The 23630-nt window shown below is 42.8% G+C and overlaps 2 protein-coding genes across 3 annotated transcripts; both read right to left on the reverse strand.

Moving 5' to 3' along the window:
* Positions 1-8867: 8867 nt before the first annotated feature.
* On the reverse strand, positions 8868-11836 carry tnfsf13b (TNF superfamily member 13b). 2 transcript variants are annotated; one of them, XM_084022523.1, is made up of 6 exons: positions 11191-11836; positions 10967-11078; positions 10376-10432; positions 9983-10083; positions 9554-9704; positions 8868-9341 (listed from the first exon to the last, which is right to left on the reverse strand). In XM_084022523.1, exons 1-6 carry the CDS (start codon positions 11422-11424, stop codon positions 9229-9231), a joined length of 768 nt encoding a protein of 255 aa, XP_083878649.1. In that variant the 5' UTR covers positions 11425-11836; the 3' UTR covers positions 8868-9228. The 2 variants fall into 2 exon arrangements, with proteins under 2 accessions (XP_083878649.1, XP_083878648.1); XM_084022522.1 differs by having other exon boundaries at positions 9983-10107; positions 11191-11832.
* Positions 11837-12172: 336 nt separating this feature from the next.
* abhd13 (abhydrolase domain containing 13) lies at positions 12173-17881 on the reverse strand. The gene is made up of 2 exons (XM_084023261.1): positions 17681-17881; positions 12173-16364 (listed from the first exon to the last, which is right to left on the reverse strand). The coding sequence occupies exon 2, from the start codon at positions 16328-16330 to the stop codon at positions 15275-15277; it is 1056 nt and encodes a 351-aa protein (XP_083879387.1). The 5' UTR covers positions 16331-16364; positions 17681-17881; the 3' UTR covers positions 12173-15274.
* Positions 17882-23630: the final 5749 nt, after the last annotated feature.

A 23630-nucleotide genomic window follows, 5' to 3' on the forward strand; every position in this document is an offset into this window, starting at 1 on the left:
TCCTTTTTCCAGCACTATGTTCCAGCTCCGCTGTGTGTTAAATCTGATTCTCAACCGTTCGCCTCTCACACTCCACTTCTTGCCTCACTCTTTCACCCACACGTCATCCAACTCTCCCCTCTTTCGTAGACAACAGTTTGACGGGTAGATTAGCATGATCGTAGCATTGTAAAAAGGGGGGGGGGGGGGGGTTAACATCATGCCCCATTAAGTGTTGACCTAATTTGATTAAGGTTGAATGTGAGGGATGACATGTTTGAAATCAAGCACACAAACATCACAGCCGGGCGTTATCTTTCATCTCAGCGTAAACTCCCCCCATAGTTTCTTGGATAGATCAAAGCGGATATTTTTAAAGGGAATGCTTAACCAGTTCTGTTCCAAGTCATTTGCATGGCTCTGCAGCTGGGCTCATACTCAACCCTCTAATATACACTGTCTAGCTGCAGGCAAGACCCCGGTAGCTGGACAGGTTTTTTGTGGTGAGCGTGCGTGCGTGCGTACGTGTGTGCGTGCATGTGTGTGTGTGTGTGTTATAGTGACGGGAGCAGGAAAGCGGTTCTGTTTCATGGACCTGCCCTTGTACACCTTCCAGGGAGGAGAGAGAACGAACGGCTTCACGAGCCGCCTGCCTCATTCCAGCTCCCACTCCCACACAAAATTACCTTCGTAACACTGAAGTACCTGTAGTGCTCTTCCTCTCCGTCCACAAGCGCACATTCAAGCCCTGTTTGCTCTATCGCAATATTCGCATGAAATACAGCACTATTCCAGATTGAGTACAAAACAGGTGGGAAGCCTTACATGTTCACACACACACACACACACACACACACACACACACGCAGCAGAAGCAAGTCCTGGCAAGTCCAGACATCCACCCTGACATTGATGTCCCTTATTGACACGGTGTACAATAATAGCCCTGGAAGGGAAACAAAGTCTGCAAGGCCGCCGGTCACATGCCAGTGGCGGCAAGCCGGCATTAACATGAGGAAGTCTTCTATAGAAAGATGAGGGCGACATGAGGAGCAGCCTCCCCCTCCTCTGACAACGACTACCATCCTATACGGCTTGGTCATCCAGGGCACCTGCTTAGTATTGCATCCATGCAGACAGCTCTGCTTTGATGACATTGTTTCATCAGATGGGGGGGAATCGAAGAGCAAAGGTTTGGATTTAATCTTAGCCTGCTGGAAGTGTTCCACACCCAAATAACATGTTGCTCCTGCTGCTGCTGGTGCTTCCCACCACCTGTCATTAGCTTTAGCTGCTGTTTGAGGACGCCAACTGCCTAGTCTCACGGGACCCAGTGGAGTAGTCTGGGATTTCATCTAAATCTCAGGCTCTTTTCACTCACGCAAACACCTGAAATATATGGAGGAAAAATGTCAACAAGAACGGGAATGCGTTACACCTCATGTTTAATTTTTCTTTCTGTCAGTCAAATGCATGTCTCTTATAGATATTGCACATTTCCAGTCATACACGACAGGCATCGCAAGTCATAGTTTGCCAATTATAAATAGCACATTTGTGGGGATTACAATTTGCACTAATCAGATTTGAGGGTGAAACTAATCTATGGCTTCCCTGGATGAACGGTAACTCCCTTAATCCCATCCCAACCCCAACCTCCCCCCTCCGACTGCCAAGTCAGCTGTCTGCCTTCTGACGTCACCTGCATCTAACTACTTGGTGTATGTATGTGTGTGTAAGCATGTGATTTTTCCTGATGGGAAGGTGGGGGAGGTGGAGGTAAGGAAGGGAAATCCAGTAAGCGTGGTAGCCAGCCAGTCTCATCTACATGTAAGAATAGATCATTCCGTGGACACCAAGACGTAAATAAATCAGACAAAGGCTTTGGACCATCAGGCCCACAGTTGGGTGTTAGCAAATTTGTCACCCGATTAATTTGACTGATCAGGCGGCCATCCAGGTACACAGGTGGTGGCTGTCATTTCTAGCTTTTCCTCTTTGAATGTTAAGCAGTTGTGACTTTCATGACCATGCCACATGGCCAGAACAAGCCTCCCCCTCCTTAATCATGCATAAAAGGTGCCATTTAAATCTTGCCGCAGCCACGGGGCCTCGGCATTGCAACACAGCCGGTGGACTGCTTTACATGAGTGAAACAGTGGGGGGGGGAGCTGTATTTCCCTTGAACACCTCTGGAGCTCTGACAGCAGCATATCCATCAAACAGCTTTCTTGCAGGGGTAAAGTCTTTGTCCTCCTCCTCCAGTCCTCCTGCTCCTCGCCATCATTCTCTTTAACTCATAAATCAACCCATAATTATCAGGGAGGATGGTGACTAAGTCTTGAGACCATGTGGCTCAACAGCTGACCACAGCACAGGGGACTGGGCCCGCGTCCTGACGCAGACCGACAGACTACAGCTTTGAGACATTGGCCTCTCGCCGGCTACACCCAAAGACCAACGCAACACACTTTGCCATGTTACAAGGAAGAGACATATGAAAGAAGAACAACAAGCCAGAAGGCAACTGCTGGAAAATGGCATAATGGAACCATGTGGCTGACATAATCTTTTCAATTTGTGTGATAGTGATACCTCCATGCAACGTTGTCATCCATATAACTCAATCTGGATGAGCACAGATGGGTGTAGGACACACACAAACACACATCTTGTTGAAGGGAAGGGGAGCAGGGGGGGGCGTGACTGAAATGGCTGGTTCACTTTACCATGATGGATCTTTTACAAAGTATTTAACGCGTACAACTCTGCATCCCGAGGGTTTAATGCCAGCAACTTCAACACACACGACCACCCATTCTCTCTCAGACCAACACACACACACACACACACACACACACACACACACACACACACACACACACACACACACACACAGCCCCCTGAATGAGCCCATCTGTGAGCTCCCGTGAAACAAAAGCAGAGTTTTGTGGGGTGACACAGGCAGAGTTATGTTCTTGTCTGGTACTCGGCGACGTTTTGTCACATCAAGCAGAAAGCTTTAGAAACTATTCTCCTCACGGTCTCCCCGCTGCTCTTTTCTTTCTGCCCATTACAAAGCTTCTGTTTCCATGTCTAGATGCCTTTCACCTTTTCCTGTCTACCTTCTGCTGTTGTGTTTTCTTGTCTCTCATCTGTCTCCCTCTCTTACCACTGACACACGGGCAGACGCCGCTCACATCACAACAACAACCGCACGCCATTTGGCTGAAAGCCGCCCAAGGTCCTCTGAATCTGGGACGATTCCCAACAGACAACTCGTACCCCAAAGGCTTTTTTTTTTTTTGGAGGAGTGTGTTTGCAGTGTATGCGGTGATCGAGCCAACAAACCTGTTTTCCCTTTTTATTGTGCTGCCAGCCGGCACACATGCAACAGGGCAAACAACGGAACGCAAGAAGGCAAAAGAAAAGAGAAATAAACAAAAAGGCCAGTCCACGGAAAGACGGAGGCCGTTTAAGAAGATTCCACTTGGAAAAACAAATAAAGCAGAAAGGATGCAGAAAGACCTCGTTCTCTATGTAAGATGTTTGTTCAGTTACGGAACACACGTGAACAATAAAGAAAACCATAGTGAGAACAAATTGCCAATGGCCAAACATTGTGCCATCAGGCCTGGCAAACAGAGAAACACACACACAGCTGAACAACACAAACAGGAGACATATGGCACTGTACCTCACTGTAGCATTTCCCCCGTAGTTCTTCATGGTTTCTTTGCAGCTAGGAAAATAACATCCAGACACAATCTAGGACTCAGATGTGAAGATCTGAAGATAGAGAGAGAGAGAGAGAGAGAGAGAGAGAGAGAGAGAGAGAGAGAGAGAGAGAGAGAGAGAGAAAATCAACTCCCAGCTCTCTCTGCATCTACACCCATAGGCTCAAATCCTCCAATGACATCCCATCAGAGAAAAGGGGGAGAGAAAGGGGAGTGTGCCAGTTTGGGTGAGAGGGGGGTGGGGGGGTAGTTCAAAAGGGAGAGAGAGCGTGAGTCAGTGAGGGAGAGAGATTTGGGAGTTGGGAGCGTGTGTGTTTGTGAGAGAGAAAAAAACAGAGTGAGACGGGAGTTTAAATCTCTAATTACAACTGCTTATCACAAGCCCATAAGCAGCTGGTGGGAATGACTGACACAGGAGTTCATACACACACTACACACCAACACGCACACAAACACACAATGGACTGAAAGTGAAACCATATAGTGAAAATAGGAGGACAAAAGCAGCTTTGATGTGCATGCTATCTATTACATGCCTTCTCATTCCCTTAACTCCAAGGATGGAAAGAGTAGGCTAGGCTACGAGAATACTCCTGTAAAAGTAAAATGACTTGTGCTGCGTGCATGTATGTCAGCGTCACGAAAAGAGGACACGGCAAGAAATTGACCAACAATAAATCAAAAGGAGGACACGGCTGGTGCAAGAAGCATTATGAGGGTAGCAGTGAACGTGAACGCAGCAGGCAGCATGAACCGGATAGCAAGTGTAAGTGAGCCACGTTATCTGCATCCATGAATGACTTTGTTATTGCAAAGTCACTCACCTGTATCAAGGTCATTGTCGGCGATCTGAGCACCTGAAAGACTCCCTCAGTCCGCTTCGGGTTCAACTTCTCTGCCTCTTCAGGTCTCAGCATTTCTGTCACAACTCAAATTTAACAATGATTTACTGCAGAAAGGTCTCACACACCTTAATGAAGGTAAACATGTCTATGTTGATGTAGAAATCACCACTGTAGGATCCACCCATGGGTATAGGGTTTCCACTACTAGCAGGTTAGCATATTTAATACAGCTATACCCAGCATGCACCTGTTGTGTTTCATTTGTGTCAACCAGGTCGTGCATTAAACTGCTTAAGAGTATGATGCTAAAAAGACCATTATTATGTTCATGTTTATTTTAGTATTTTTTATTACCATGGTATAAGACAAAGCTAAAATCTTAGTTTGCTAACCCATACATACCCTCTTAACCTGCTAGCCTGGTACGCAATAATACGGGCTACCTGAATAACTTTTAGTTGCCACTATATGAGCCCATAATGCTAATTAACTTATGATATTAATTAATACATGTTTTACAATTCAGTTATGCTCCAAGCAAGTGAACCGCCTTCAATCTAAACAACCGCTATTAGCTTAAAACATTCTTAAACCGTGTACTCACCTTTCTCTAGAAACAAAACAGTTAGTTAGTTTCCGTCGGTTTCCTTGCTGCTCTTTCCTTTCTTTCTTTTCTTTTTTGTGACCCCCGTTTCCCTTTCTTGGGGAAAAGACGTGACTATCGTCGTTCAAATTAGCGCTGCAGCATTAACGCTCACTCAACTCGCAATTAGCTATTTTTCTCTTTTATCGGGGGTCGCTACCAACTTAAAGGCGCATTACCGCCACCAGCTGGCCGGGAGTGTGGAACAGGAGATTGGACAGGAAAAAGTAAATACCTAAAATAACATTAATCTGCCTTCTTCAGTGACTCAGGATTTATTCAGGACACAGAATAATAATATTATAATCTATGGTGTGAATGTTTGGCGTGCACCAGAGCTCTATCTTGGAGCCGTGTGGGAGTCGGGATGGAGCAAAGGAGGGTTGTGACAAACCAAAATCCTTCCCTCCTCTACTCAATGTGATGTTTTCTCTATACTCGTGTAATAGGCAGATGGCCTCAAGAAAAATACCAAGAAAAAAAAATCAAGATTCATCAAGACGAGGTCGAATAGAGACAACTTTTAAATCTGCTCTCACTTTTCTTGCAAACATGCAGATTGCAAGTCTGGCGTTTCATCGCGGTTTGATTCCAAGCGGAGGCAGAACTATATGAATTATAGATCAGCTCATATTCCTGCCAGATCCCATGCAGTCAGGGGAGAAGAAACCAGATGTAACGTTAACGCTGTTAAAAACTAAACCTCTCATTCTGCTGGGTCAGTCACATCTTTCGGATCGAAAACAATTAGTGCGTGTCTTCTCAGGCTGACTCGATTAGAATTTGTCAGCGTGGCAGGCACAGAGCATGGCGTTTATAGACCTTAGAGGAGCGGGTGGCACAATCCAGTTTGTTGATCGACCAAATCCTCACTTAAATGAGAAATCCTGCCAGTTCAGCTGGAGGGCTCTGGATCAGCCTGATTACTTTGGTCCGACTGCAGCAGATCAAAGTAATCCCCAAATACTAGAGGAGGACGTACACGGAAACAACCGTGTAGTACACCATACCACAGCGAGAAGATGTGAATGCTGTACATTTTGTCGGTATTTAGAGGAATGCGATGTCTATGTGCATGCACAAGTCTTATGTCTACTGGCAAAAAGCCGCAGTGTGTGTTTATGGTGGTCGCCTGGCAGAAACACAACACGCTGCGTTTTATAATCAGGATTCAGGGATCACCTTTAGCCCCCGTCATCAGTCAGACCTGTCCTAAAGCTCCCAAACGGGGAGAGAGAGGGAGGAGGGAGGGAATGGAAAGGACAGATGGGGACACGGAGACGCTTAAGTCCACGTTTAACGCGGATGCAGCCTTAAAAGATGGGAGAGTCAGGAGACAGGCTCTAAGGACTGGGGAGGGATGATTCTGCTGAATGTACCCTTCTCTCCTACAAGAAAGCAAAAATATTCTGTACTCATGAGAATATCAAAAAAAAGAAAAAAAATCGAAATGAGGTTATCGTGCTTACTCTACCTCCTGTGGATAGTATAGCTTTCACAGCGAAGATGGTGCCTGTTAGATGAACATAAAAAACAATATGTGTGTTGTTTTTCAAGCCTAGTTTTTAAAAGATCTGCTTCTTAAGACTTGACAGTGTTTTTATAGCTTTTTTACATATTAGCGCAACCATTCGACTTGTTTCTTGTCAGCTCCACCTAAAAATACATGCAATATAATACGTCATTGTAATGCAAATTAAATTACATTTTTTCTGTGCATAATATTATGACTCCGTGCACTCACAACATGTGTGTGAACTATACACAGTGCCAGCATGTGTACACAGCAGGTCTCATTTCCTGATTCTCCGGTCCGATGCTGGTTTCTCTTTTGAGAGGCGAGCCCACAATGACATCAGCTTCCGCCAACACACCAGTCGTCACCATGGCACCACACAAAGACATTTCTGGCCCAGAGGGTGGGGGGGGGATCATGCTTGACACGTTTATAGAGGTCTGTGCTCCCCTCTTCTCTCATACCCCACCCTCCTCCTACTTCTTCTTTTTCTGTTACCATGTTTGTACAGCCGCCTGCTCTGTTTACCAGATCATCAAAGAGCTTCTCTGACTTCCATGGCTGTAGTACCCAGGGCCTGGCCCTCTCTCTCTCTCTGGTTTAGCCCCACTCTTCCCTTCCCCTTGCTCCTCCACTAATGGCTACTACTATCCATTAAGTCCATTTGAAATCGTTCTTCCTCGGCCTTCTATTTTAGACTTTCTTCCTCCCTCCCCCTCTTCTGGTCTCGCTTCTTGTCGAATGGAGCCATGACTCCGAGGGCAAAATGCCGAGTGAAGAAGTGACCACCCACTGGGCTTTGTCTAACTCTTTGCCCCGATGGACAGAAGGCTTGTATGTGTGTGAGCGAGCGAGTGAGGGAGTGAGTTACACAGAGGTAGGTGGACTGCAAAAATATTTATACATCAATCTCTTCTAAATGAACAGAACTTATCTGCTGGGGCAATAAAGGGGCTTAAGTAAAACATATGTTTGAAAGGTCAAGTGCATTTGACTACTTTAATGTGGATTAACTTCAAAGGGTTTAGGCCTGAAGCTAAACCAAAAAAAAATAATGATGTGTCACCATTTCTAAATTTTAAAAGGGAGGAAACTAGATTATTATTCATGACTAAAATTTTGTAATAATGTATTTATTGAAGTTAGCAGTTTGGTTTTGCTCGAAGCATGGATCTGCATTTATAAAGCGCTTTTAGTCTTCCGACCACTCAGAGTGCTTTACACTATGTCACCCCGATGGCACAGCGGGGGCCATTTGGAGTTTGAAAATATTGCGGTGGGGGGACGATGTCCCGAAGGCAGAAAAAGTGTTTTTGGATTTTACTCCAAACTAATGTGAAGGTTCCTCACTGAAATCGCAGAGTTGGATGATGAATGTTTTTTCTGTTTGACAAAATTTGACAAAACTACAAATGAGTACAAATGTGTGTCGGCAAAACATAGGTTGTTTTAGTTGTATTTATTCAACAGATAGCAGCCTAAAATACAGTTTCCTGTCCAAAAAAAAAATGGAATTATAGCTACTACTAATGTACTCTGAATATAATAGAGGGTATTCTGCCATCACATATTATAAGTGATTTTCCCAGAATACACAGAATGTTCGGTTATGAAAATGTGCCTTAAATCTTGAAATCCTTCGGTCAAAATGTGCCTGAATCCTGCCAACAGGTGACAACTCTCTCTCTCCCTCCACTTAACATGAGGAATCATCCCTGGAGGACATGTGGCTATTTCCTCCAGGCTCCTGTGGTATTACAAAGGCATTGAGCAGCAGCTCCTTTGAATCTGTGACTCTAAAAATAGGCACTTTTACCTGAGTTCCACTATTCCTGCTCAACATCAGCTCTGTTTCTCTCTCTGCTGCCTGGCGAGGTGTTCTGCCACGCTGAAGTCTTTCCTTCTAGTGGCCAACAAAGGAACAACAACCTCCACCCAGATGCTTTTGCACAGAGCGGTCACTTTATTGCATCTGAATCCAATCAGTTAGACAAACTTAAATGGTTAATATCCAAATGTCTTAAAATAACAAAGCATGTGAGAACTATTTTGCTTATACTGCTGCTACAGAAGGAAAGATTATTGATCAACAGCATGAGAATGACACACAAGGAACACGTGACGTCTCATAAGTGTTATTTGAGGGGGAAATCGCTTTATTCTGACAGTTTTTACAACATTCTGTCATGATGGGTCATAGGAATGAGCATGATACAGCAGTAGTTACATGCATATGGTGAACATATTTTTTTATAAGAGTAAAGACAACTCATTGAAACTCATAGTCCCCTTCATGTGCCACAGGCTGAACAAGCTAGGAGCCACACAGTCCATCATTCAGCCGGTACAGAAATGGCTGCTTCCGGCATTCTTCTCACCTCGCCTCGCCTCATCACATCACCAATAGTCAGGTGAGGTCACCAGACCCGTGCAATGTTATGCTCCCATTATGGCACCTCCCTCCCACCAGAACAGAGTCCCTCGGGTCCAAGTGTGAGGTGATGCATTTTAAGCCAGTTTGACGGCACCCAGGAAGGTGGCGTCCCCATACAGGGACACGTTGGCTGAGGAGCGAGGGATCAGCAGCTCCAAGTGGTCGCCGACCTCCAGCTTCACAATACCTGAGGGACGCAAATGTAAACTTCAGATACTGACCTGCCATTTTTTTTTCTTGCCACAAACAGCAATCACTCATTCCCCACTACTGACACACATTTGCAGCCAATTCACAGACAGACACGCTTGAGAGCTTAACAAAAAAAAACACTGACCTTCCAACAGCTGTTGTAAAATAGGGTGAACGTAGCTTGACACAGACAACAATCAGGCTCACCTCCTGTGTAGCAGGTGTTGTAAGGGTAGATGGGGTTCATATTCTGGATGCAGCGGAACAAGACAACATACTGAGGCTCGTCTCCGACCACATTCCTCTTCCTCCGGATCACCACGTGACCCATCGCGAAGGTGCTGTCCATATAGTAGACCTGAGCACATGAGAAACACCGGGTTCAGTGTTAAGATACGAGGCATGTGTGTAAACAGTCAGGCGGGTTGTAAATCACTTGCTGCCTCATTTATCATGCATGCAACATTTACACAACTTCATCTGACCTTTCTGTTAACCAAATGTGTTCTTAGATCAAGCACAACCCTTTTTTTTCTGCAATGTGTGACAAATCCTCTTTGGCTTGTAAAATGTGGTGAAACAGACTAGCAGCACCTCCCTGTGGAGGGATTATGAAACTACAACACGCAGACCTACCTGGCTGTACACAAAGTAAAAGCCCTCCTCTCTGACTAGCATGCTGTCTCCGTCTGCCTCCAGGGCAGCGCCTCTCCTCAGCCCAGCCTGCCAGGGGATACCTGTGTGCGTCTCCGAGTTATGTTCTGATCCAAGAAATACAAATTCATGAAAAAAAAAAAGTCAGAGCAACATAAAGCTAAACATCATCAAGCACATCATGTTTCAAATAAATTACTGGTGTCTGATTACAGTTTTTGCACAGATGTTTGTTAACATTTTAGTGGGAAATATACTTGAATTCTAGTACATTGAATGACAACTTCCAAAGACAAAATTTAATGCGAAACTGTAAAACGTAAATGACATCAAATGTATGTTTTATTACAAATGACCAGGTCAGCTGTACTGTACCTTTCCTGAAGGTTTTCCTGCTACTGTTGGCCAACAACTGCAGACAAGGCTGAGAAACTGTGACGAACAAGAGGAATTGTTAACACTGGTCAGTTGCGGTTTCCTGGCAATCTGCCCGTAGCTTCTGTCCTTTTCCTTCTGCTCTTTCCCGTTTACCATTTCGGGGCATTTCATTGACAAAGTGAGCACTTAGCAACAGCATACTGCATGTAATGGTGTCCTGATCACCCGAGGGATTGTCAAATAGCTTCAGCTGATGGTAGCATTATCTCATCAAGTGAAGTGGTTATCACCAAAGCTGATTATCATTAACACGGCTATAACTCTTGTTCTAAATTTTCCCCCCACTTTCCTGAATCACAGGTTTACAGGCAGGAGGTACAGATTTGACATTTCAAGCTGTATAAATAAATATGATAATAAAGAATGAACTGAAGAACTTTAAATAGTAGGAATGAAATCGGTCACACTCAATGGACTTGTAATACACCACCGCTCCATGTAAACTAAAGAAACAGTTTAGTTTTGCATAAGATTTGCATAACACATTGCCAGTGAGGTTTCAAACTCAGGCACACCCAACCGTCTTACCTGATGGCTCTGATCCAGAGACCAATCTTCTCCTCCTGACCAGGGTGAATGCATGTTGGGACCCCTGTTGGTGCAACGACTCCTGGCTGCCTCTCCGACTGATATTCTCAGTCTGTGGAAACAAAATGAAGTGTGCTTGGAAAAAACAACAAATGCTGGTAAAAATGCTGGTCTTTCCAATCGTGTGCAGATGAGGAAGTCCTCAAGGCCTAGTCGTCACTCACCTGGCCTGCATGTTTGGCCTCTTGTCCCTCTTCTCTCCTGCGACAGACCTCTGATTTGAGTCCCTCGACCTCAGTTCGGAGAGCCACCAATTGATACAGGGACAACGCTGAGAGAGAGGAGGAGGTGACGGCAGCCAGCGTCAGCAGGAAAACCGGCCAGGACAGTCTCCCTTCATCTGTTCTATGTCCAGCCCTGGGATCCGCACCTGCCAAAGCCACCATCGCTGGGCCCATACAATCTCCGGAAAAGTCACGCTGGCGGCATGACCAGTCTCTGGCCTGAACTACACTGCCTCTCTTATGATAGACTTGGGTTAGGAATGGTGGACGTTGCTCCGGTCATCAATGCCGTCTCTAGAGCCTCTGACTTAACCTTAATCCCCGTCTAAAAGCTTCACCGACTTCCTTAACTCTCGATTTGTCCCTACTGTAGCCGGTTCCACTTAAGTCTCAGGGGCTACGCAGAACAAAAACTCTACAAAAAAGGGCAGAACAGCTTCCCCTCTACTGTTCCGCTCAGCTAACCACACACGGCTTCCTGCCTGACCCGATAAGCCTCTCTCCCTCTCTTCTCCACATTCTAAAAAATACCCCGTGTGATAGTTGCAGTTAGTAGAAAGTGGAAAGACAGATAGGCAGTTAGATAAGTGACAGTCTGGTAGGGAAATAGTTTGGAGAGAGAGAGAGAAGAGAGAGAGAGAGAGAGAGAGAGAGAGAGAGAGAGAGAGAGAGGGGGGGGGGGGGGGAATAGACATTATTAATGGCTGCGTTCCATTTTTAATTTGACAACACGCACTGAAAGAAGGAAGTACAAAAAAACTTTCAACTGCAACATAACACAGCAAAAAAAAAAAAAAACAATCTGCAATTCCCCGAATAAAAAAAGTGAAGTGATGCCAGGTTACATACGTTTGGAACTTTTGCACTGAAAAAAAAGGTTGTTTACACCAACAACAACAAAAAAATCAAACAAGACAACCACTTTCAATGTAGCAATTTATTGCGTGTTACAGTACAGAAAATAGAAAGTGAAATGTGTGCTTACAAAAGAAGTTGTCGACATTGTTTTGAAATAGAAAAAAAACAAGTAAAATGGAAAAAACCCTCAAACTGACTGCTTCATACTGAAGATAAAAATGAATCATTCAGATGTCTGACTCTATAGAAATCACATCAATGTTTCTTTGATGTCGAGTCGCTGTAAGTCACGGTAGATGTACACAAACAATGTCAACACTGTGCAGGTCCATTATAGAATTTTGCCAAGACTCAATGTAATCACATGCCAGCTTGCAAATGCAAATGCAAATTCCAAATTATGCCAACGCTCTCCAACGGCATTCATTCCACACTATTAACAATCATATGAACATATAAAGTATGTTCTACAGTGCATTTGCAGAATACCTGGCAAGTTATTTTCTTTATAAAAAAAAAAATGAAGAGACATTCAGCTTGATTCCATTTCTTTTCATTGGACAGTAAGAATACAATTGTCTAGGATAAAAACCCAATTTTACTGTAGGCCAGCAACCAAAACAATAAATCCAGTCAATGACGAGTTTCTACATCTGTTCTTGAATGGAAAGATGGCGCAACATAACTAACAGCAGAAGTGTGCAAAACAAAGTGTGTGGAACAAAATGAGTGGATAATAATGTTGTGCAACATATGATGGAACAAATCAAACTCAACTACTGGATTTGATACGACACAAAATAAATGCCTGAAAGTTTTCCGTACCACTGGTGGCAAAAAAAAAAGTCACACTACAAAAGGGAGAAAAGAACATCTATACATTATTTCTTGTAAAAGCACACTTGTTAATTTAAGACCACACTTTACATTCATAGTAGCCTTTACACCATTGTTCAAGTTCACATTAACACAAACAAATTTGGTCTTTTGATATTTGTTAATTTTTGTTTGCTTACTGTTTGGAAACAGTATCAATATGGCTAAGGACATCTGTATTCAAATGGCTTTAATACCACTGCAGTGCAGCAACCTGCATTTGGAAAGCAAGAGCAGATGTTCAAATCATCAGGCTTTTAGACTCCTTGGAAGACATGCAGGAAAGGTTAATTAGCTCGTCAAAAGCCCTCCAAGTGAGTAAATCCATTTTGCCACAGCATGGGGAGAGACGAGAACATAGAATCCTCAAATTAACAAGTATGATGCTGATAATAGCAAACAAATAATCCCAACATTTGATTGAAAATAACATTTATTTTTAGTTCTTAAAGGATAGGTTCACATTCTTTAAAGACTCTCTTAATACAATACACACATATTAATGTTGTTGAGAGAGAAAGTGGTCGCAATTGTTCCTCCTGTCGAGGGGTACAAAGGGTCGGAATAATTTCTGTGAACGAGTAAAACTATGTCTCATGGCATGTTTTGGTTAAAATTGTGAACATTTAATTGAATTGTAGCCATGCATTCAGCACAGTTCTGCCAATGTTACTGCACTGTCTGACCCAAAAGACAACATGCTACATTTATTAACAATTATTTCAATTAACCTGTAGCCTAAAGCAAAGTACACAGTTTAGAAGGTTTACTAGATTTTGCTAGCTAGTGGTTACCATGTGGGAGCAAACAGTTTGGATTACTTTCTATATTTTTAATAAATTATGTTATTCATTGTAAACCCTACGTTTACACACAGCCCATTGTCAGCTCATTTTCTAGCCAAATGCCCACATGGACCATTTCATATTGTGTGAATTTCACAGCTAAGGGATTGTGCCTGCATATAATTTGGTAAAAGGTTTGTTTCCATCTGTATAGCACTTCAATACAGTCTGGGCAAAATATCATATATCCATTTTATCCCTGCTAATTCACATGGGTTTCCATCCCACCCCCATTTCATTCATCTTACTCAGATGGTTGAAACCTCTGCTCAACTTTGGAGTCAATTATTTTCATAAAAAAAGAGAGTAGATTTAATCCATCATGTCTTCCTGGATCATTCTGGATATATATTAGGAGAACCAATAACATTTCAACTTATATTGTGTAATCGTGTTGTACTAAGAGACATGAATAAATCTGCACCCATCCTTTAACAACAAAACCACACACAGACCAAATGTTCCTTATCAAACTACAGGAGCCAAAGTCGCTGAATAGCAACTTGAGCCCATTCAACAGTTAAATATTCTGTGCTAGTTGTATTTTAATAGGACTGAGTAACAGGGAGAGTATCTTGTAGATATCCAAATTGCATGGAAACAGAATTAATTTGACAAGAAATAAGATCTTAAAAAGTTATTTTTGATATGCTGAAGTAACAAACATGTCAACATTTTCTTACTGACCACTTCATCTCAGCACTCAACTTTTTTATGGCTGAATTTAATTATTCAACAGCAAGTTTGTTTATGCTATTGTGCCCAACAACATTTCAAGGGTATATTTATATAAGTACAACAATGTCATGTCATGCCAAGATGCTGCAAGGATGTTCCGCACCAAAACATCCCAATGCTCCTCAAAGTATTGCTCAGAAGATGTTAGCCTACATAACACACTTGGGTAAATTTAAACAAAAGGAGTGCAATGTTCTGTATTAACAAAGATATATACAGTATAGGCCTACACATTATCAGTGTCTCGTTTGTATAGTATTGTACATCAGAAGATGTGAAATTTTAGATCCAGTAGCAATCGGCTTTCACTCTAATATTTTAGGTCCTCATACTATGAACAATTGTTTAATTTTTGTTTAATCAGTAGACCCATTACAGCTATCTTTTGTGGTCGTGACATATTTTGCAGTGTGGGCATGTATGCTCTGGCTTCATTCATTTAAGGTCATAAATACATGCATTCATAGCTGTAACACAAAAGAAGCCACAAAGGCATTGTTGCCCTCTCTTAAAACTTGAAATAGTCAAATAATTTTAACAAATATGTTACATTTACAGAAAGTGAAAGGTAGAAAGTGAAATAAAATAGAAACCCAGACAAAAGCATAAAAAAAATGTACATTCTTTCCAAACAACACTGAAGTCCATCCAATCAATTTCCTCCAGCCCATAACCCGTAATCAACAGACCGTCCCTGACTGTTTATTTCAGATTATGGTGACACTAGATGAGGGCTGAGCACTCTCCTCATTGGCGTGGCTCTTCATCAGGTCTTTCATGAACTGCTCCAAAGCAGCAAAGTAGCCCTGACACTGCCATGTGTCGTTGTGTGTGCCTTCTGGAAAGATGGCCAGACGTTTAGTCCGCGCAGGCGACAGCTCATATAGTTGTTTCATCATGACTGGTGGGATAAGCTGGTCAGACAGACCAGACACAAACAGCGAGGGCATGCGGCACAGCACCACCTGTCGATACGACAGGAACTGATTCCTATAGCACCACAAGGGCAGCAGGCGCATGGGCAAGAAGGAGAAGAGAGTCCCTGCCATGTGGGGGATGCTGAGGAAGGTGTTTTCAACTATAATGGCTGCTACGCGGTGAGGGTTGACTGATGCCAAGCGCACAGCGACAGCACCCCCTAATGAGCGGCCAAATAGTACCACCTTTGTCTTGTCCAGATCAGGACGGGTCATGACATAGTCCAGTGTGGCCTCGGCATCCAGGTATAGCCCATCCTCACTAGGCTCACCCTCACTCTTTCCATAGCCACGGTAGTCCACCAGCACCACGTTGGCTTTCAGATTGACCAACATGAGCAGGGCGTTTGGCACCCTGTGACCAATATTACCTGCATTACCATGAAAATAAAGGATGGTTGGTGGAGCGGAGGAAGTGGGGTTGCTTTGATTGCCAGGGGTTACTCCAGGAGGCGTGTCGCCTCCTGTGTAACGCAGCAGGATGAGGTTTAGCTTCACGCCATCCTTGGTGCGAATGTATACATTCTCATGAGGGATTCCTGTTGGCATGGGAACATAAAGGCGAGAAGAGGAGGGCTGGTCAGGGAAGTAGAGGAGCACATCCTGAAATTTGTAGAGGATGCCCGCCACAGAAGCTAGGATAAGAGCGAGGAGAAAAAATCCTCCATAGAGGTGGAAGGTGAGGATGAGGGCCAAAAGGGAGACTCGACAAGCACCCCAGGACCAGGAGGCCAGAGCCAGGGTACAACGCTCCACTGCCCCCCACAGCCTCCAGGGCTTCTCCATGGCTACACAAGAGCTGAGTCACAAGACACGCACTCTGTACCGAGAACCAGAGCACAAGGGAGAGAAGAGAAAGTGGTTCAGTGTAAATGTACATGATCAAGGAAAGTATTTACAAAATAATATTTTGTTAAATTTAAGTACATTTATAAAGAATGTTGCCAATATAAGGAAAAACAACAAATTATCACATCTGGGAATGTTGTTAAAAGTATCTGGTATATGTTTGCCAGAAATTACTGATCATTATTCATTAAATTATATATAGTAATAGGTGTATATGGATCAGATGATTGATGATGAAAGGTAGTCATAAGCTTATCTCTGGTATTACTAACATACATAAAGTACTTATCAATTATATTCTGACAATGTTGTACATATTCACTACAGTGTCCTTGAGGGCTCTGAAAGGCGCCTATAAATAAAATGTATTATTATTTATAATTAAAAATCAGCAAGGCACTATGTAAATACATCTATATACTATGGTAAACATGATCCCTTCAAAGCAGTGGGCCTTATGTAATGGCCATAAAAAAAGGTTTGACCCCCAGCAGCCAGGATCTAAGTAACTCCCGAGGACCAAAAGTCCTCTTTGTCACCAATTCTTTCACTCAAACTATTAAGCTACTGGGAACAACACAGCCAATTTCAATTTCCATGTTCAGCCATTTAAGAGGTGGAGGACAGCTAATCTTTATGAGCTGAAAAACTCAACTTTACCTAATCAGATGTTCAGAGTATAAACTAGCAAGCAGACAGTGGTGCGGCTTTACAAGACCAGGAATGAGGATACGTTAAATTTGTTGTTTCCCGGTACAAACGGAGGATAACCTAACACTTTACACTAAAAAATTACAAGCCTGAAAAATGTCTTGACCACACCCACCCACAAGGAAGAGATGTGGACAGCTGCTTCCAGCCAAGTGTAAAGCACTGAACAGTTAACCTAGCTGCAACAAGGCAGCTTTGACAGTTAGCATTAGCCAGCTAACGTTAATAAACGTTTAACGTTATCGACAGCTATCAATTTCCTTAAATGTATTTATTTCAGTCACATAGGTGCATATCCGACGAATGATGAATTATCACTAAGCAATGTATTTCTGGACCGTCGAAACGAGCTGTTTCTGACACGGCGGTATACCAAGCTTTGAAGTTAACCATAAAAACGAATTAAACACCAAAAAATGACGTTAGCTAGCTTAGCTGCGAGTTAGCTCAGTTACATGCGTGCTAACAACCATGCTACCTTTTGCACCCGTCGCCGTTTCTGCTGTCAGCAGTGTTTCAGTGTTTTAGTTTAGCCACTTCTCTCTTCCACGGTTAGCAAGGTAGCCGCATACTCACCCTTCTCTCATTTTTTTAGCGCCTCAGCTGCATGAATATTTCACGAAACAGCAAGACAGAGACAGCGCAGTCACGGTCATGCAGCTCTTCGGTAGTTTAGTAAATTACAGTGACAGTTAACTGGTGAGCAACACAAGGTGAATAACTGTAAACCGGCGAGGCTAGCTACACCGCTGGTTAGCATTTACGTTAGTAGTGTGTGTGTGTGTAGCTTTCATGAGTTCCGTGTTGGGTTCAGCAGCAGAAGAAAGGTTCCGGTCTAATCTTTGAAGTTGTACAGCTGGCATCCTTAGTTTTGTATTACTGCCATCTACCGGAGTTAGTTAACTCCTCCAGTGTCAGACTTGATTATCTAATTTTCCGCCCCTTATTTCTCACTTTGAATTTAATGTCAGTATATTTACATTCTTTATAACCACAAATCTCACTGACTAAATTATTTTTTGCTTTAATTTGAAGTAATTCCTGATCTACCAACTAGTCTAAAGTAACTGCACAAGGATTATAGGCCATATGACAGTCAGTCAAAACTAATTTTCTTTTACCAAGTCTATTGCTGCTGCATCTACTGTTCAGCCAAATTTACATAGATTTTGGCCGTTTCTCCCTTAATTTAGGACTGTAGCACTTCTTTGGTTGACTTATCTACTTCATTAGAAGCTGTTTTCTGCATAAACACTGTGAGATTTGTGTGTAGGGAACACTTAGGTGAAGTCCTTACTGCTACTATATCAATTATATCTATATCTAAGCAAACACCATTGCATGTGCTATTTGATTTTTGTCCACCGGGTGCTGCTCTTGGAAAGAATATAATCCATTAAAATCACCAAATGAAGGTTCATTTTACACTTTAATAGTAAAAATCCCCAAATGAATGTTAATGGGATGTTTCATGAATAAATAAATACAATTATGTGTTAGAGTGCACAAATACACAGGGGTCTGTCATTCAAGCAAGGCATGAAGACAGGACGTTAGTTTATTTTGTTGAGGTTGATGTAGATGTAGGCCTACATGATTCATAACTGGCCACTAAAAAATAGTGTCTCAAAGGTAACGGCTGTTGTAATACATTTGCTTCCTTAATCATGAGGCTATTATATCATTATATATATTATTATTATTATAAGTATAATTTGCCCGGCTATGTTATCCTGCTGCTTTGATATACACAGCAGACTATAATAACATGTTTCCATGTGTTGGTGGAGTCAGAATTGACACATCTAACAACCAAATTGTAGATGAGACAACCATAACACTCCACTGACACATCCTTGAATGAAATGCCCAGATGAAAGGACAGCAAGGGCAGAGAGCATGGCAACCTGTACGCGACATCTCACTTCCTCATTACCTTGGTGAATGACACAACGTTGTCAATTGCTTGTACTGCATAAGGTGAGATCAGAAACTAAGAATTTGAGCTGAATTTGATTGTGACTGTATGTACTCACACTGCAGTTACTTTACAGTCATCCGAGGATCTATGAAACTGCAGAAAGAAAAAACATGACATGGGAAATAATGTGCAAAAGGCTAAAATACACATTTGATGATTATGTGTTGATGTTTTCCCCTCTTCCCGGTTTGACTATTGCTATATTTAACATCTTGCTCACACTCAGCGTGACCTTGGAGGACACAGACAGATTATGTGCAGACTAGCACAGCTGTTGGGCGTTCAGCTCTGTCCTTGAGGTTCGATGATTTGATTCTGTGCTGTCGAAGCCGCCATCAAAACCCTAGATGGAGCATGCATCTATTTTATTTTAGATAAAAACTTCATAGGGCTACCAAAATAAAGTCACCTCAAATGTAGTCGCTGTGTGAAAGCATATGGTTAATGTGTATTAAAGTCCCAGTCGGCAAGTCCGGCGGATCGAGGGCACTCTGTCAGATTTTGAATGTTTTCAACTCTCACGCTCCTCCCCCACGACCACCGAGCTCCTCCCCCTCGACTTCGTGTCCTTTGAAATCCCTTAGTTCACGCCACCATTGAAACGCCGGTCCGATGTTGACTCTGGTTTTATCACGGGCACCGTTGCCATCTTTCTTTTTTTCCTTATTTTCCACCGATGTTTTCTTTTCCTTGGTTGTTTTGGACCTCCTCGTTTCGGTTTTTAACAGAGGAAGCTTGTTGCTACTTCCCTCCGCCTCCCCCCTGTGATAGTGGTACGACCCGAGGGGAGAGGGGCTCAGTGTGTGCACGAACACAGCCTTGCATGCTGATTGGACAGAATGATCCGGGCTCTGTGGATCTTTTGCAACAGGCTCTACTGCACGTAGAGGCATGTTTTTTTTTCTAAAACCGGATGATTTATGTTGTTCTATCCGAGCATAGTGTCGGCTTCGGTGAATATGATCAAAAAAATGTTGCCGACTGGGACTTTAATTAGCGTCAAGGTAGAAATGCTGACACTGGCACTAATGGGCCGCATAGCTGCAGCATGGATGCAGGTGAGGATGGGTTTGTGTGTCTGTGTGTGTGTCTGTGTGTGTGTGTGTGTGTGTAATAGATGTTAGATGTGCTACTTTGCAGGAGGTTATGATGCGTCCACAATGACCTGACCATTGTATATTGTTATGATGACAGCTCATTTGCTGTACGTAGGGGGACACATTGTTATCCCAACAGAATGAGCGGAACAACACAAAATGTTTTTTAACCATATGCACAGATGTTCAGTGTTTTTCTAGGTACAAAAATCACAGAATTCAATTTTAAGTAAGAATTCATCTGGGAAATCGCCCTTAAAGGGAAAATGGATTCTTTGAACTAAATGAGAAAAGAGGATGAAGGACTGTATTTTTTCAACTCAAACATATTGATTATAAGATGATGTCCACAAACACTCAAGAAAGAAAGAAAGAAAGAAAGAAAGAAAGAAAGAAAGAAAGAAAGAAAGAAAGAAAGGGTAGAGCTAATAACACACAATCACAGTGCTGCAGCATTTTTACTGGCTGCAACCCGGTAAGATGTGCAGTATCTATGGAATGCATTGCGCACACACACACACACACACACACACACACACACACACACACGTCTCTTTAGGTTATAGGGAGTGCTGGATTTTGATGGATTCCTATACGAGACTGACAGCTGGCAAGTTCACTCTCTCTTATCTGCGACTCAATTACCTTTGACATGCCAGTCAAAACATCTATTACACACACACACACACACACACACACACACACTATGTAGCTCAACTCTCGTATCCCACGACTCAATTACTTGAAATATAGCACTCCAAACAGCTGGAGGGCTTGAGCTCAATAATAGAAACTCGGCTATAGGACGGTGAGCGACTGCGATGACCTGACTGGGAATATCATATCATCAGGCCAAGGGACACGCTTGTCATTCACCTCATGCCATGCACCCGATGGCCAAGCAGTTGATACACATTGATTTCTCTGTCAGTCAGCATCTTTTCTGAGAGCCCGCCGCGACTTCATATCTGCGAGTGTAAGAGTTGCTGTCGTTGCATTTCTGCTGCATTTCTGCACAGACACAGTTGAGCTCATCTGACATCATCGTCGGGAGTGATGCCTCTTTGATTTGCAAGTCACCGAATGCCATGCACAGGGTGATAGATGTGGTGTCCATGGTTACAATAAATGTGTTGTCACCTTGGAGACAGAGCATCGCTTTGAGCCAGAGAGAACAGCTACATAATGGCAAATCTTCATTTCAAACACTTCGGAGGAGGCAGATACAGCCAGGAGTTACATGTCACTGTGCAGCGTTAAACTGCCCCCTTTTCTCTCTTTTATGCAGATTCATAATTAACCAAGTAATAGACGCTGTAGCTCTTTTCTAGCGTAGAGTGTCCGTCAACAAGGATTAATGAAATTGCACGTTGTACATTGATGGCATAATCAGCTAAGTGAACTAGGCAGACCTATCTGACATTGTGGGCATGCAGCAAAGAGTGGCCTGCACACTGTGCCAAGAATAAATTGGGTGGAAATTGCTGGACGTCTCAGGCAGCAATTAGACGGCCTCCTGTGGTGAAGAAGCAGACATTTAATAAAGGCTACATTCCCCTCATTTCCCGTGCAAATAAATCCTTCTGTCGCACCTATGATGATATCTAGCACTCTTATTAACCTGCAGATTTAGGTTTGTAGTTGTAGTTGTTCTTGTGTGCTTCTGTGTGGAAGTTGGGACCTGTGTTGCTGAAGTGCAGGCAGCAGTTAGGATTGGGAGACGGAGGTCACGCCACCCCAAACCAAAACCATTCAGTGAAGTAATACAGCAATACAGGTGCATGATTGTATGAAAGGCGCTATATAAATAAATACAGTGGACTTGGGTTAAATGGATTCCTGATCCTGATTGGATTTGAATGAGGCGCTGGCTTTTATGTGAACCAGACTCACAGGCTGTGTAGCTCCTTCTGTTCACATCCCTCACTGTGTTTTATATTCTCACCATGATTAAGGAAGTGTGGTCACCACTTTGCCTTAAAAAATGCTGCTATCATACCTGCAGCATCTTCAGAGCGTGAACGATCTTATCCTAAGCCGTCATTAATCTCCCGGTCTTTGCCCAACCTCCTCCGATGGTGGAGATAGATAATTAGCACATTTAGCCACTGTGCCAAAAATAAAGATGAAAAGATGACTTTCAGAGAAGGCTTTCTTTGGCTCTCCAGACACCTTGAACAGCCTCTACAGCGGTAACATCTGTTGCAAGAGCTGCTAAATAAAGAAGCATTCAAATGGTTTATTAATGCAACAAATCTTAGTGGTTTTTTTTAGTACAAAATCCAGCTTTTGTCAAATTAAGTCGAGTCAATTTATATTGTCCGATATTTGGGTAAAAAGCCTGATAATATTGATTAAATAAAAGCACGACTATATGCCTTTGGGCATTGGGTTGCCTTTCAGTTAAAGAGATTCTCAAATGGAAGGAATGAAAGCCAGCTGGCCTCTTAAGGGAATCATGGCTGGAGGGTTGCTGAACATGGAGGGAGCAGTTTATTGAAAGACTTTGATAAAGGTCTGAGTGCTGGGATATTGTTAGAAGACCCTTGAGCAAAGGGTGGCATGTGTGTCGCCAGGTGTGCATGTACATGGATATTTGCCTGCAGGTGAATTTAGGTACAGTCATGTATTTGTATTGATGTATCTATGACAAATATTCATGATTTGATGTACCCCCATGTATTATATATTTCATTTTTGTTGGACTTTTATGGTTACTTTAAGTTTGTCTTTCTTAATTAATAAAAACAAATGTATAAATAACAATTTCCCTCAATTTGGATAGCTTAAGGAGAAAAAATAAGGAAGGTACCTCAGGAAACAACAACAGAGGAGGTATATTTCTTCCGGGACAGAGTTACAATTGACAGAGTAGCTCAACATTATATGAGAAGATCAATACCGCTCGCATGACGGTACATTAAGCATGACGTTGAAGCCGGGAGCTAATTAGGCTACAGCTAGTTTGGCTTTCTCCAAAGTTCAGGCAGCTGCTCACGCAGTAACATTTTGTGAGCTTTATAAGTGTTGGTAGCCATATATTATATATATATATATATATTCTTTTTTTTTTATTTGGACAGGCTTGCTCTTTCCAACTGCTTCCATCCTTTACGCTGAGCTCATCATGTGCTGTTTCTACTGATAACGATCTTCTCATCTAACTCTTAGAAGGGAAATCATAATCATATTTCATGAAATCTCAAATTATACAGCTGCCACCAGCCCAATAATCCTCATCCGCATCATCGTTATCATTAGTATTAATCCCAGTTACAGTAATGTATTAAAGTAACAGTTAACGTAACAGTTAACAGAGCTCATCACATCAGGAAAAGCCGAAACACGGTTTCTCCGTGAAGGGCGTTTTCTTTCTGAAGGAGATGCAACTATGAAATAGTGTCAGCAGCGAGCCCTATTTGAAAAAGTGCAATATCAAGGGCATGCT

This window comes from Eutrigla gurnardus (assembly GCF_963514095.1).
Source record: "Eutrigla gurnardus genome assembly, chromosome: 12".
In the NCBI taxonomy this organism is placed as follows: domain Eukaryota; kingdom Metazoa; phylum Chordata; class Actinopteri; order Perciformes; family Triglidae; genus Eutrigla; species Eutrigla gurnardus.

Bases quoted from the DNA above. Each gene is read 5' to 3' on its own strand.
- abhd13 (XM_084023261.1), bottom strand. From the start codon at position 16,330: ATGGAGAAGCCCTGGAGGCTGTGGGGGGCAGTGGAGCGTTGTACCCTG.
- tnfsf13b (XM_084022522.1), bottom strand. From the start codon at position 11,424: ATGGGCCCAGCGATGGTGGCTTTGGCAGGTGCGGATCCCAGGGCTGGA. The intron at 10,108-10,375 runs GTACAGTACAGC...TTCTTGGATCAG, and splicing joins CAGGAAAACCTTCAGGAAAG to AACATAACTCGGAGACGCAC. The intron at 9,705-9,982 runs GTAGGTCTGCGT...TCATGTGCTCAG, and splicing joins TTTACTTTGTGTACAGCCAG to GTCTACTATATGGACAGCAC.